At 40.5% G+C, this 14,380-nt stretch overlaps 1 protein-coding gene across 2 annotated transcripts in view; it reads right to left on the minus strand.

Annotated features, from left to right (window-relative positions):
* LOC137257870 (anoctamin-10-like) overlaps nucleotides 1–14,380 on the minus strand; it is a 28,665-nt gene that overhangs the window by 8,145 nt on the left and 6,140 nt on the right. The window contains exons 2-8 of one of the 2 annotated variants that reach the window (XM_067795356.1): nucleotides 12,106–12,346; nucleotides 11,006–11,038; nucleotides 3,263–3,398; nucleotides 2,574–2,711; nucleotides 2,072–2,194; nucleotides 814–1,386; nucleotides 376–431 (exon numbers count right to left, since the gene is read on the minus strand). In XM_067795356.1, the coding sequence (XP_067651457.1) occupies nucleotides 376–431; nucleotides 814–1,386; nucleotides 2,072–2,194; nucleotides 2,574–2,711; nucleotides 3,263–3,398; nucleotides 11,006–11,038; nucleotides 12,106–12,339 (1,293 nt within the window). In that variant the 5' untranslated portion in view covers nucleotides 12,340–12,346. The remainder of the gene's footprint in view (nucleotides 1–375; nucleotides 432–813; nucleotides 1,387–2,071; nucleotides 2,195–2,573; nucleotides 2,712–3,262; nucleotides 3,399–11,005; nucleotides 11,039–12,105; nucleotides 12,347–14,380) is intronic. The other variant, XM_067795357.1, reaches the window with a different exon arrangement.

Raw genomic sequence — 14,380 nt, forward strand, 5'->3', positions numbered from 1 at the left:
ACACTACCTGGCCATAAGTGCGTGAGTGAGTGACTTTAGTTTTATGCTGGTTTTAGCAATATTCCAGTAATATATAACAGGGGTAATCCAGAAATGCGCTTCACACATTGTACCCATGTGGGGGATCAGCATGGTGGGCAAATGCTTTAACCACTAGGCTACAACACCTGGCCATAAGAAGAAGAAGATGATGATGATGATGATGATGATGATGATGATGATGATGATGATGATGATGATGATGATAATGACACAAAATATTAACTAATACCATATTCTTTCCCGAAACAAGTTAACAAACCAAAGACAAGTGTCTAAGGCAATATGTCACAAGAGAAAATAAGGTGGTTCAACTAATTACAATGTGGTACTCACCAGAACTAGTTTGATTGTAAAATGGTTGTCATAGGCAGACTGGTATCTGTGGTTTTCTGCAATAAAACAAATCATTTCAGGTATTCGTGAATAAACAATGTCATTCAGAAAGTGGTAACATGTAACAAATCTTATATTTATGATTACATTTTCTTAGGAAAGCACAGATTCTACTGGTTTTGTTTGGTTGAGTCCCACCCAGGATTCAAATCCACATTCTGAGAGTCAGGCGTCTAACTGCCAGCACACAAAGTCAGCCATCTAATGGAAGCTACTGTGTACTGTGACTAGGCATATGTCAGTTAGTATTTGCCACGTGTATCAAAATTACAATGTACTGAATAAGAAAATCTCTCATATTCATAATATGTTTTTGTATACACTTAGTTTAGAGCCACTTTGGTTTTTCGGATGTGTCACATATGGCCTTCGCCTTACCCCAATCGTTCAGTTTTTTGGCCACCATCCTGTAGATGCCATTCAGTATGCCGATCATGACAGCATACACAGCCGTGGGTGCGTACAACATCAGATAGTTGATCCAATGTTTCTCAGCCTCATACACACTGTCCGCCCACTCCTGCATCCAGAAATATGCCAGCATGACAAAGAAAGCTGCCACCAGACACACAGATATCACAGGTACTGTAATCAGATAGAACCTCATCTGACGCTTCCATTTGGGGAAAGTTGGCTCTGGCTTCTGGGTAACAGGGTTCCGTCCAAGAGTGCCATGAAATCTTGCCCTGGGCTCTTCAAATTTGGCTGACGCAGAATCCATGCTTCCCCACTGATATGTGAGCTCGGCACAGTACCGTTTCCATGCCTCCAGGAATATAGTGGACCAGATGAGGTTGAATACAGCAAATATTGCCTCCCTGTACATACTCCGCCATGATGTAACAAGATATATTACCCCAATCAGAGCTGGTGGTATCAAGGAAATGGTGTACAGGCCCAGAAATGCAAAGTAAATACCGATCTTCTCGCCAAAATATTTTTGTATACGATCTGCAAAAAAACATGAAAGGGTTTGTAATAAAATATGGAAGAAGAAACAGCTGGAACTGTTTCCTGATTATTGGCAATGTGATTCAAGATTATCAAGCACAAAAACTGTACAGGTACCTACATTTATTGGTATTCAGCGGAAGCAAGCATCAACATGAAGCATTAGTATTTAAGTGCTATGTACCATCCTTTCTACATTTATGAGCTTCATGCCATAAACTGCCTAGTTGAAGATGATGTTGAAGATGATGTCTGTTTAGTTATTTCAAACTCACTGTAGATTTGGATGATTTAAAATAAAAATTCCAGGAAGTGTCTAGGACGTGTTACTGAACACTAACTTTGTTAGAAAACTGTGAATAAAGAAAGAGAAAGAGAGAGAGAGAGAAAGAGAGAGATGGAGAGGAGTGAGAGAAAGAGAGAGAGAGAAAGAGAGAGAAAAAAAGATATGGAGAGGAATGAGAGAGAGAAAGAGAGAGAAGGAGTGAGAGAGACAGGAGGTACGTGAGTGGCTGAGGAAGTGTTGTCATTGTATCCATGTGAGGAATCAAACTAGAGTCTAAGAGTCACATTAACCCCTGTGCTACCCAAAGACAGACCACCACTTCATGGAGCATTTACATCAACCCCTCTTCTCTAAAGACAAAACAGAAGTTAAACAGACCAGCAGTGTTTTTCTACTAACGTATAGGTTGCCTGCTGAAAACTTTGCGGACACCGCACCAGTCGTCTGCTAAGTTCTTCAAAGTATCCTCATCATGTAGGGGAAACAACTGCAGCACAATTTGTCGACTCTGGTACTTCTTGACTGGAATGTCAGATCACATGCTGTTTTCATGGAACACACACAGCTGTTACCTCCACTACTTATACATCCATCAAGGACAAATCATTTAGCCACGAAATATTGATCGACATTTGTTTTTCCTAACCTACATCACTGATACAGCTTGACATTTTGGTTATCCCCACATGCACCTCTGATATAACGACCTACCTGGGCTGCAAATTTCCATTACTCCCTGTGCACATTATTGAAAAATAATTTTCAAGTCTTGGTTGCATATTTCAGTTACTACTCACATATTACATGATAAAATAAAAAATCATAATGGCAGCTGTTATTTTCCATATATTACTATTACTAAATGAATGATCTTGGGTGTATATTTCTATTATTTCCCTACTTATGCTCTTCCCAGGGTACAGTCTGTGCTGCTCATATCCGGGAATGTGGGCATCCATCTCCCCTGCCCGAATACCCTCCAGTTCCTTCAGGATGATCTTCTGTTTTTCTGCCATGGAGAAAAATGTACCAACATCTCCTGCAACAACAGAAATCAAGTTACACATTATTTTGCTTGAAAAGTGACATGTATCAAAAAGAAATAAATTTTCTCTCTTAGTATTTTTTGCTTCAATCCTCATTAAATAAGAAAAAATAACCACTACTGAAATTTGAACTTAATTACAAGCAGAGTTTTATATATGAACCATTTTGTAAAGTATGCAGAGAGTATTACACATACATTTTACTTTATCCATACTCTAAAAAGCAAATAAAGATTTGTCTGATACTAATACTCCAATATAGTAGCATGGAATTTAACCTGATCTTCATGTCAAAGGGGGGGAGAGAAAGAAGAGGGCAGGGGAGGAAGCCTAAGATTTAAAGCATTTGCTCCTCATGCTGAGGGTCCGGGTTTGATTCTAGACATGAGTACAATATTGGAAGCCTATTTTCACCACAGTGATATTGCTGGAATATTGCTAAAACCTTTGAAATAGTATCCTTACACACCCTCTTAAATCAATCTCACTCACTCACTCACTCACTCACTTCTTGTTAAAATTCTGTTTCATCTGGAAAACTCACCTGAACCACAAAAGTTGTCAAAGTCTGCAACAGAAAACTCGTGGAGAAATCCATCTACATGTGCCTTCTTCATAGCCATTAATTCTGCTGACATCAGCAAACGTTCACTACTAGCACCAATATATAGAATGGTCTCCTGCAATAAGGGGGGATAGCTATAGTAAACAGGGAGGTAACTGTAGTGAACAGGGAACATCACAGAGTACAGTAAGTACCACATATAAAGCTGTAAGCACAAAGTTCTAAATGCCAGGGTACGCCTTCAGAAAGGAAGAGAGTGTTGGTAAGCAGGAGGACATGTTTGCAATGTGTTCTGGTGTCATTCTTTGGAAATCAAGCCTAACACAGCAATATGGCATTTAATGGACTGCTTAATACTGAAGCAGAAAACAAACAAATAATACAGATCCTACTTGTCTGAAACTGTTTAGGTCTGGAAGTAATTATTTATGTATAACCTATTATTCTGAACTCTGTGGAAACGTGTTGAAAGCATTCAGTTGTGACCAGCAATGAATCATTATGTGCAGAAAGAATTAATTTCATCAATAAGTGAGTGAGTTTAGTTTAGTTTTACGTCGCACTTAGCAATATTCCAGCTATATGGCGACGGTCTGTAAATAATCGAGTCTGGACCAGACAATCCAGTGATCAACAACATGAGCATCGATCTGCGCAATGGGGAACCGATGACATGTGTCAACCAAGTCAGCTAGTCTGACCACCCGATCCCGTTAGTCGCCTCTTACGACAAGCATAGTCACCTTTTATGGCAAGCATGGGTTGCTGAAGGCCTATTCTACCCCGGGACCTTTACGGGTCATTTCATCAATAAAATCAAATTCATTTGTAAAATTAAAAATAGAGAGTAAGTGTTACGTTCACCAATCATTCCTGACAGTAACACACTTAAGCAAACTGTCACTTTAGCGACATGCTAATTATCCAGCTTAATCCATGCACAACCATGTCTACTGACACAGCAATGAAGCTTTACATCGTCTCAATACTGGGAGGTTAAACGATGTTCTGAACATCAAAACACATCCATACACTCTGACTAAAACAAATGTTTTACCTCTCTCCATCAATATCGGAAAACATTTCATTGGAGGTCATGTCAGAGTGTTCTTATCAGCCAGTCATGGGGGAGGTTTCTGAATGATGGTAGGACTGAGTGTAACAATCATAGCAGCATGCATGCTTGATTCCTCTGTCTCAGAATAGATGTAAACAAGCAGTTCCAAATAGACAACACTGTTTTCAATTTTATTCTCCCTTGAGTTCGACACCCACACCCCCAATGGAGACATGTGTGTGATGAAGATGAACAAGGATAAGGATATAAGGATGATAATATTTTTTATCACAGTAGGACAATCACATCTATTTTCCTCCAACTCTTAAACGCAACTCTAAGAAGTTTCTTTTGATGAGGTTGAATTTTTATAATCAAGATGATCAAGTCTAGTTTCTAAGAAAACTGTGATCTGATTGGCTCGAAATCCCATGCAACCCATACTTTCGTCACAGATGTTGGTAGTGGTAAGTATCGATGATGGATGACACAGATGTTGGTGGAGATAAGTATGGATGTCCCAGATGTTGGTGGAGATAAGTATGGATGTCCCAGATGTTGGTGGAGATAAGTATGGATGTACCAGATGTTGGTGGAGATAAGTATGGATGTACCAGATGTTGCTAGAGATAAGTATGGATGTCCCAGATGTTGGTGGAGATGAGTATGGAGATAAGTATGGATGTCCCAGATGTTGGTGGAGATAAGTATGGATGTCACAGATGTTGGTGAGGATGAGTATGGATGTCCCAGATGTTGGTGGAGATAAGTATGGATGTCCCAGATGTTGGTGGAGATAAGTATGGATGTCCCTGATGTAGGTGGAGATAAGTATGGATGTCCCAGATGTAGGTGGAGATAAGTATGGATGTCCCAGATGTAGGTGGAGATAAGTATGGATGTCCCAGATGTAGGTGGAGATAAGTATGGATGTCCTAGATGTTGGTGGAGATAAGTATGGATGTCCCAGATGTTGGTGGAGATAAGTATGGATGTCCCAGATGTTGGTGGAGATAAGTAAGGATGTCCCAGATGTTGGTGGAGATAAGTATGGATGTACCAGATGTTGGTGGAGATAAGTATGGATGTACCAGATGTTGGTGGAGATAAGTATGGATGTACCAGATGTTGGTGGAGATAAGTATGGATGTACCAGATGTTGCTAGAGATAAGTATGGATGTCCCAGATGTTGGTGGAGATGAGTATGGAGATAAGTATGGATGTCCCAGATGTTGGTGGAGATAAGTATGGATGTCCCAGATGTAGGTGGAGATAAGTATGGATGTCCCAGATGTTGGTGGAGATAAGTATGGATGTCCCAGATGTTGGTGGAGATAAGTATGGATGTACCAGATGTTGGTGGAGATAAGTATGGATGTACCAGATGTTGCTAGAGATAAGTATGGATGTCCCAGATGTTGGTGGAGATAAGTATGGATGTACCAGATGTTGCTAGAGATAAGTATGGATGTCCCAGATGTTGGTGGAGATGAGTATGGAGATAAGTATGGATGTCCCAGATGTTGGTGGAGATAAGTATGGATGTCCCAGATGTTGGTGGAGATAAGTATGGATGTACCAGATGTTGGTGGAGATAAGTATGGATGTACCAGATGTTGCTAGGGATAAGTATGGATGTCCCAGATGTTGGTGGAGATGAGTATGGAGATAAGTATGGATGTCCCAGATGTTGGTGGAGATAAGTATGGATGTCACAGATGTTGCTAGAGATAAGTATGGATGTCCCAGATGTTGGTGGAGATGAGTATGGAGATAAGTATGGATGTCCCAGATGTAGGTGGAGATAAGTATGGGATGTCCTAGATGTTGGTGGAGATAAGTATGGATGTACCAGATGTTGGTGGAGATAAGTACCGATGTCCCAGATGTAGGTGGAGATAAGTATGGATGTCCCAGATGTTGGTGGAGATAAGTATGGATGTACCAGATGTTGGTGGAGATAAGTATGGATGTCCCAGATGTTGGTGGAGATAAGTATGGATGTACCAGATGTTGGTGGAGATAAGTATGGATGTACCAGATGTTGGTGGAGATAAGTATGGATGTACCAGATGTTGGTGGAGATAAGTATGGATGTACCAGATGTTGCTAGAGATAAGTATGGATGTCCCAGATGTTGGTGGAGATGAGTATGGAGATAAGTATGGATGTCCCAGATGTAGGTGGAGATAAGTATGGGATGTCCTAGATGTTGGTGGAGATAAGTATGGATGTACCAGATGTTGGTGGAGATAAGTACCGATGTCCCAGATGTAGGTGGAGATAAGTATGGAGATAAGTATGGATGTCCTAGATGTCGGTGGAGATAAGTATGGATGTCCCAGATGTTGGTGGAGATAAGTATGGATGTACCAGATGTTGGTGGAGATAAGTATGGATGTACCAGATGTTGGTGGAGATAAGTATGGATGTACCAGATGTTGGTGGAGATAAGTATGGATGTACCAGATGTTGGTGGAGATAAGTATGGATGTCCTAGATGTTGGTGGAGATGAGTATGGAGACAAGTATGGGATGTCCCAGATGTTGGTGGAGATAAGTATGGATGTCACAGATGTTGGTGAGGATGAGTATGGATGTCCCAGATGTTGGTGGAGATAAGTATGGATGTCCCAGATGTAGGTGGAGATAAGTATGGGATGTCCTAGATGTTGGTGGAGATAAGTATGGGATGTCCCAGATGTTGGTGGAGATAAGTATGGATGTCCCTGATGTTGGTGGAGATAAGTATGGGATGTCCTAGATGTTGGTGGAGATAAGTATGGATGTCCCAGATGTTGGTGGAGATGAATATGGATGTCACAGATTTGGATGTCCCAGATGTTGGTGGAGATAAGTATGGATGTCCTAGATGTTGGTGGAGATAAGTATGGATGTCCCAGATGTTGCTGGAGATAAGTATGGATGTCCCAGATATTGGTGGAGATGAGTATGGAGATAAGTATGGATGTCCCAGATGTAGGTGGAGATAAGTATGGATGTCCCAGATGTTGGTGGAGATAGGTATGGATGTCCCAGATGTTGGTGGAGATAAGTATGGATGTCCCAGATGTTGCTGGAGATAAGTACCGATGTCCCAGATGTTGGTGGAGATGAGTATGGATGTACCAGATGTTGCTGGAGATAAGTATGGATGTCCCAGATGTTGGTGGAGATAAGTATGGATGTCCTAGATGTAGGTGGAGATAAGTATGGATGTCCCTGATGTTGCTGGAGATAAGTATGGATGTCCCAGATGTTGGTGGAGATGAGTATGGAGATAAGTATGGATGTCCCAGATGTTGGTGGAGATGAGTATGGAGATAAGTATGGATGTCCCAGATGTAGGTGGAGATAAGTATGGATGTCCCTGATGTTGCTGGAGATAAGTATGGATGTCCCAGATATTGGTGGAGATGAGTATGGAGATAAGTATGGATGTCCCAGATGTTGGTGGAGATGAGTATGGAGATAAGTATGGATGTCCCAGATGTAGGTGGAGATAAGTATGGGATGTCCTAGATGTTGGTGGAGATAAGTATGGATGTCCCAGATGTAGGTGGAGATAAGTATGGGATGTCCTAGATGTAGGTGGAGATAAGTATGGGATGTCCCAGATGTAGGTGGAGATAAGTATGGATGTCCTAGATGTAGGTGGAGATAAGTATGGATGTCCTAGATGTTGGTGGAGATAAGTATGGATGTCCTAGATGTTGGTGGAGATAAGTATGGATGTCCTAGATGTTGGTGGAGATAAGTATGGATGTCCCAGATGTAGGTGGAGATAAGTATGGGATGTCCCAGATGTAGGTGGAGATAAGTATGGATGTCCTAGATGTAGGTGGAGATAAGTATGGATGTCCTAGATGTTGGTGGAGATAAGTATGGATGTCCCTGATGTTGGTGGAGATAAGTATGGATGTACCAGATGTAGGTGGAGATAAGTATGGGATGTCCTAGATGTTGGTGGAGATAAGTATGGATGTCCCAGATGTAGGTGGAGATAAGTATGGGATGTCCTAGATGTTGGTGGAGATAAGTATGGATGTCCCAGATGTAGGTGGAGATAAGTATGGGATGTCCTAGATGTAGGTGGAGAAAAGTATGGATGTCCCAGATGTAGGTGGAGATAAGTATGGATGTCCCAGATGTCGGTGGAGATAAGTATGGGATGTCCTAGATGTTGGTGGAGATAAGTATGGATGTCCTAGATGTTGGTGGAGATAAGTATGGATGTCCTAGATGTTGGTGGAGATAAGTATGGATGTCCTAGATGTTGGTGGAGATGAGTATGGATGTCCCAGATGTAGGTGGAGATAAGTATGGGATGTCCCAGATGTAGGTGGAGATAAGTATGGATGTCCTAGATGTTGGTGGAGATAAGTATGGATGTCCTAGATGTTGGTGGAGATAAGTATGGATGTCCTAGATGTTGGTGGAGATAAGTATGGATGTCCCAGATGTCGGTGGAGATAAGTATGGATGTCCCAGATATTGGTGGAGATGAGTATGGAGATAAGTATGGATGTCCCAGATGTAGGTGGAGATAAGTATGGATGTCCCAGATGTTGGTGGAGATAAGTATGGATGTACCAGATGTTGGTGGAGATAAGTATGGATGTCCTAGATGTTGGTGGAGATAAGTATGGATGTCACAGATGTTGGTGAGGATGAGTATGGATGTCCCAGATGTTGGTGGAGATAAGTATGGATGTCCCAGATGTTGGTGGAGATAAGTATGGATGTCCTAGATGTTGGTGGAGATAAGTATGGATGTCCCAGATGTTGCTGGAGATAAGTATGGATGTCCCAGATATTGGTGGAGATGAGTATGGAGATAAGTATGGATGTCCCAGATGTAGGTGGAGATAAGTATGGATGTCCCAGATGTTGGTAGAGATAAGTATGGATGTCCCAGATGTTGGTGGAGATGAGTATGGGATGTCCTAGATGTTGGTGGAGATGAGTATGGATGTCCCAGATGTTGGTGGAGATGAATATGGATGTCACAGATTTGGATGTCCCAGATGTTGGTGGAGATAAGTATGGATGTCCTAGATGTAGGGGGAGAAATACATCAGTAATGTTGGTGGAGATAAGTACTGAGTTAATCTGATCTCATGTTATAGGACACATCCACACAACATGTACTTACTCTATAAAATAAATGATACCAGGCAGAAAAACAATACTGCAACCTACATGATGTGACAATATTAAGTGATGAGGTGAAACCAAACTATTTCCATCATAGCCAGTATAGATGCAGTGGTCACAGTGGAAGATACTACCAATCCCGGATCCGCCATTGGGTAATGTCAAATGATAAAGGGTGAGTATAGTCTGACGGGTGTATTTAACCCTTTCACCAATAATAAACAATGATGTATGGAGGGTGTAAATACATTCATGCAGGAGAAAATTGCTGTAATGGACACTGATGACTTGACTTCATACATAAAGGTGCCATTAACATTTGAACTGAGCTTACCCATCAAAATATTACAGTAGTCTTGTCTTATCCAAGCTTTGATGTCTAGATCATGTTGATGCCATGTTATCTATTGTCAAAAAGCATCCCTATACCTTGATTTAAATTTAACTGTGACTCACCTGGTTAAACGAGGAATTCCCCCCCCCCCCCCCCCCCCATTTTTGGTAACCGCTTGACTAAGAAGTGTCCTGATAAATCATTCATCTTTACCTATCCATCATTACCATCGGTCTAGAGGAATCCCACCTCCATAACCGCATTTCTCAACGTTTCACTTCAGTGAAAATATTTGAACTGGACCATAATCTTTAGCGCCTGTGATTTGGGCACCAAACACTGTTTCCATATTACACTGAAATTTCAAACATACTTTCAAACTAACTTTGGTGATTAGTTGGAACGCGAGACTAAAATAAGCAGTAAAAAATAGCATTACAACCACAGAAAATCTTTGCCTCCCAATGACATTTAAACACCTTATACCTCTGAATATCCACTCTGTATCTGAAGCTGACTATATGGCATTAACAATGTGGTATGTGCATAACTCATCCTGGTATTTCGGCCCAGGTGAGCTACAGCATGATAAAATATCATGGGATGCAGGGATGTATAGCTAGCCACACTCCTGCCGTTACTGTATTGTCTCACATATAAGCTGACACATGATAAATTTGATCAAAAATTTTAAAGTCATACAATGTAAGACTGGGTCAATGCATTTCCTTCCTTGTTTCTATAAACAGGAATAAGAGAATATTGCTTTGTCTGAAAATTTGTAGACTTAACAACAGCCATTTTGTATTTTTGTAAAAATATTTATGCCAAGGGTTGTTTTGTTTCTAGAAATAAACTTTATCAACAATTTGGTATGCTAATTCAACATGAGAAATAGGAAAGTATATTGCACTGGTTTAATTTTCTTTCAAAACTGCTTTTCACTAAGAGCTTTAACAGACAATGATTGGCGAAGTCCCAAACGTGGGCCTACATTTGAGACAATACAATCATTCATCATGCCATGCCGGGCTCTATCTGTAAGTATGTCATTCAGTGTTGTCACAATCCACAGCAATGGTGTACTACAGGGTGCACTGACGAGTGTACTGCAACCTGGAGGGAGGGAAACAGTAAGTGCTGGAACCCCTTCACATGTTACAACAGCCTTACCCGGTCCTCTTCTGAAGTCAGATCTTGGCTGTCCTGGAAGTCACAATCATGGCATACAGTGAATGAGTCTGGCTTTGAGCCGCTTGGAACAGTATTTCAGTTATCTCACGGCATGTCTGAGGAGGTTCACGTCTTGCATGTTTACCACTTTAGTAAAACTATAAAGATCAGGTACAGTGGTGACAAACATACAGCAAAATCCCATGGATTCAGATTTGAACCAATGAGTATAGGTTTGAACCTCTGTCTGAACCTTTGATTACACCATGGTGTCAAAACAATCATGTCTGAACCTCTGTCTGAACAATGGTGTCAGAACCATCATGTCTGAACCACTGACTACACCATGGTGTTAGAACTACCATGTCTGAACCAATGTCTGAACCATGGTTTCAGAATCATCATGTCTGAACCACTGTCTGCACCATGGTGTCAAAACCATCATGTCGGAACCACTGCCTGCACCATGGTGTCAGAACAATCATGTCTGAACCACTGCCTGCACCATGGTGTCAGAACTATCATGTCTGAACCACTGTTCACACCATGGTGTCAGAACTACCATGTCTGAACCACTGTCTGCACCATGGTTTCAGAACCATCATGCCTGAACCACTGCCTGCACCGTGGTGTCAGAACTACCATGTCTGAACCACTGGCTGCACCATGGCATCAAAACTGTATCATGTCTGAACCACTGCACTATGGTGTCAGAACCATTATGTCTGAACCACTGGCTGTACCAGTGTTAGAACGATCATGTCTGAACCACGGCCTGCAACATGGTGTCAGAACCATCATATCTGAATCTGTTTGAACCATGGTATCAGAACAAACCTGTCACTTGTCTAGCATTACACCACTGCACCATTCCACAATCTTCACACCAAAGTACATTCTTTCTTCTAACATGACGCAAATGTTCTTTTCTCTTTACTGCATCCAAAAAGATGTCAACTTGCAAACATGGCCTGTTTTACACACAAAAAAATCTTCCACATAATTATTACAGTATGTTATATCTACAAACTTTCAACATAATTTTCCTGATCGTACATGTCATGTGTTATTCTGTGTAAACCCTGCAGACAAACTCATACCTTATTGTGGTGCATGACCATCATCCTAAGCTGAAGATCAGCACCACCCTCAGACTTTGGCGCCTGTATCCGAGCCATGAGCCATTCAATGGATGCTTGCTTTGCCCCGGCAGAAAACTCAATCACGACCAGTGGCTCAAACTGGTCATCAGAATTCTTTACTCCAGAACGAAGGACATCCTCAACACGTGGACTCCTTGTCTCCATGGTGAGAGGACTGCCAATACTAGTCATGCTATATCTGAAACACAGCAGTGTGAGTGAATGTCTGTACAGTTCAAACGACATTTTATCAGCATTACTAAAACTCCATTTCACAATTTAACAATTCTGAATACATCAGAGTAACATTCTACTATATCACAAAAATATTTAATTAATCAAGTCTAGACAATGAAAATGCACGATTAAATACACAATGTTGGCCATAAAACCACGGGATACTTTTCAGTCAAATGGGACCCCCCATTTAGCAGCTTTGATAAGATCAGGTTTCCATAAGACTAACAACATAAGACAGAAATATCTCCCAGTTCACATGAACTGACTAAATCCACCTAATGCAAAATAGTAACAAAAAAAGCTTAATTTAATATCACACTGCTAACAGACTATGAAAGTTTGAATTTCTATATCATGACACAAATCCTACTCTTAACTCATTAAGGCCGAGAGCGGCATATATGCGGCAAATTAATTAGCTTCTCTCAGCGAGAGCCGCGTATTGGGGGTAATAAAAAGCACCTCTTATTCAGTGAGAGCCGCATATTGGGGGTTATGAAAAGCACATCTCATTCAGCGAGAGCCGCGTATTGGGGGTTTTACATTTTAAATTCGTGCTGTGCCTATAATTTCAATCAATGTAGCAGTAATGATCAAAGATTAGCCTTTCCTACGAGAGAGATTACTTTCTGTGTTAATCAGAAGAACTATTAATGTGTTTTGATAACAATTTCTTGCAATGTCGGGGGCTTATACAGGCAAATGAACACATGTCTGCGAGAAAAGGGATTATGAGATGTTGTTACAGGAGATATGTGTTTGTTACTCGTCATTGGGAGTGAATACTAAGATACTATGTTTGCACATTGATTGAATTAACGGTTTAACGGTGACAAGGTTACAAAGCCTTCTCCTAAATTAAATCATTCATTCATTCGTTGTAATAGTACATATAACGAATCGTAGACATAAATAGCAATACTGTATTACACTCGTGTAGATTTGAAATAAACCAAGTTACTAATTTAGACCTAATTCATTTGCGACTATTGATTTTTAAAGTTGACAATAATACATAATCGAATATGAAGTGATAACTCTTGCATCTACTCATAATATACATATATAGTACACATAAACCATACAAAGGTAACTGGGGTATTTTGTTCAAGCTGTTTCATGCTGATTTGAAATGTGATTTTTCAATGCAATTTACATAAGCATTGTGTAAGAAACGTTTGTATTTGATCCCTGTAATTATCTTATCCTGTGTAATGATCACGTGTATCAGATCCATAGTCAATAAAAGGAGGATAATATATCAGTTACGGGATTGATGCGTGTAATCATTCAATCAGACAACACTAAATATATGGACACCTCTTTCAACCTCAAAATAACAGACTCTGGTCGATTGCATGTCCAGGTAAACTTTTGTCCCGTGACAAGTGTAAAACAAACTTATGCGCTGCTACATCATTGGACAACCTGTTTTGTGGAGTCACGCCCATTGCCAATCTTCTGAACCTCGTTTGCTTTCAAAACAAATATGAGTATGCCCATCTTCATAAATATTTGGGGAGATTCAACTACAAGTGTATACATCACAATAAATCAGTATCGTGTTACTTTTTTAATTCTATAATACATGTACTTGAATTATGATATTTATTCGTAACAATGTACAGATTATATTGAAATGTTCGGCAAGCCATTATGTTTGATGTACAAGTATTGCGCGCAAAAAGTATACGCAAATAAGTACTATCTCTACTCAATGATTGGATTGGGTTATCCGGGGTAAAAATATTCGGATTGTAGCGCTTTGAGCGCTTCAAAAAAAATAATAAACTCGTCAAAGTGCTTGTTAGTCCTACGTGTACATTTCAGGCATCCTCACGATTATGTATGTTCACGATACACAAACTTTTGATGTGATAGCTAGAGTTGATAAAGCAGAAATCTAGCATATCGATTGGTCAACGATCTAACCAATAGTCAATCTGTATCCAAGCTGTCTAGTGACCGAACGTACTCTTCAGAAATTTAGCCC

Source organism: Haliotis asinina, chromosome 12 (assembly GCF_037392515.1).
Source record: "Haliotis asinina isolate JCU_RB_2024 chromosome 12, JCU_Hal_asi_v2, whole genome shotgun sequence".
Taxonomy (NCBI): Eukaryota; Metazoa; Mollusca; class Gastropoda; order Lepetellida; family Haliotidae; genus Haliotis; species Haliotis asinina.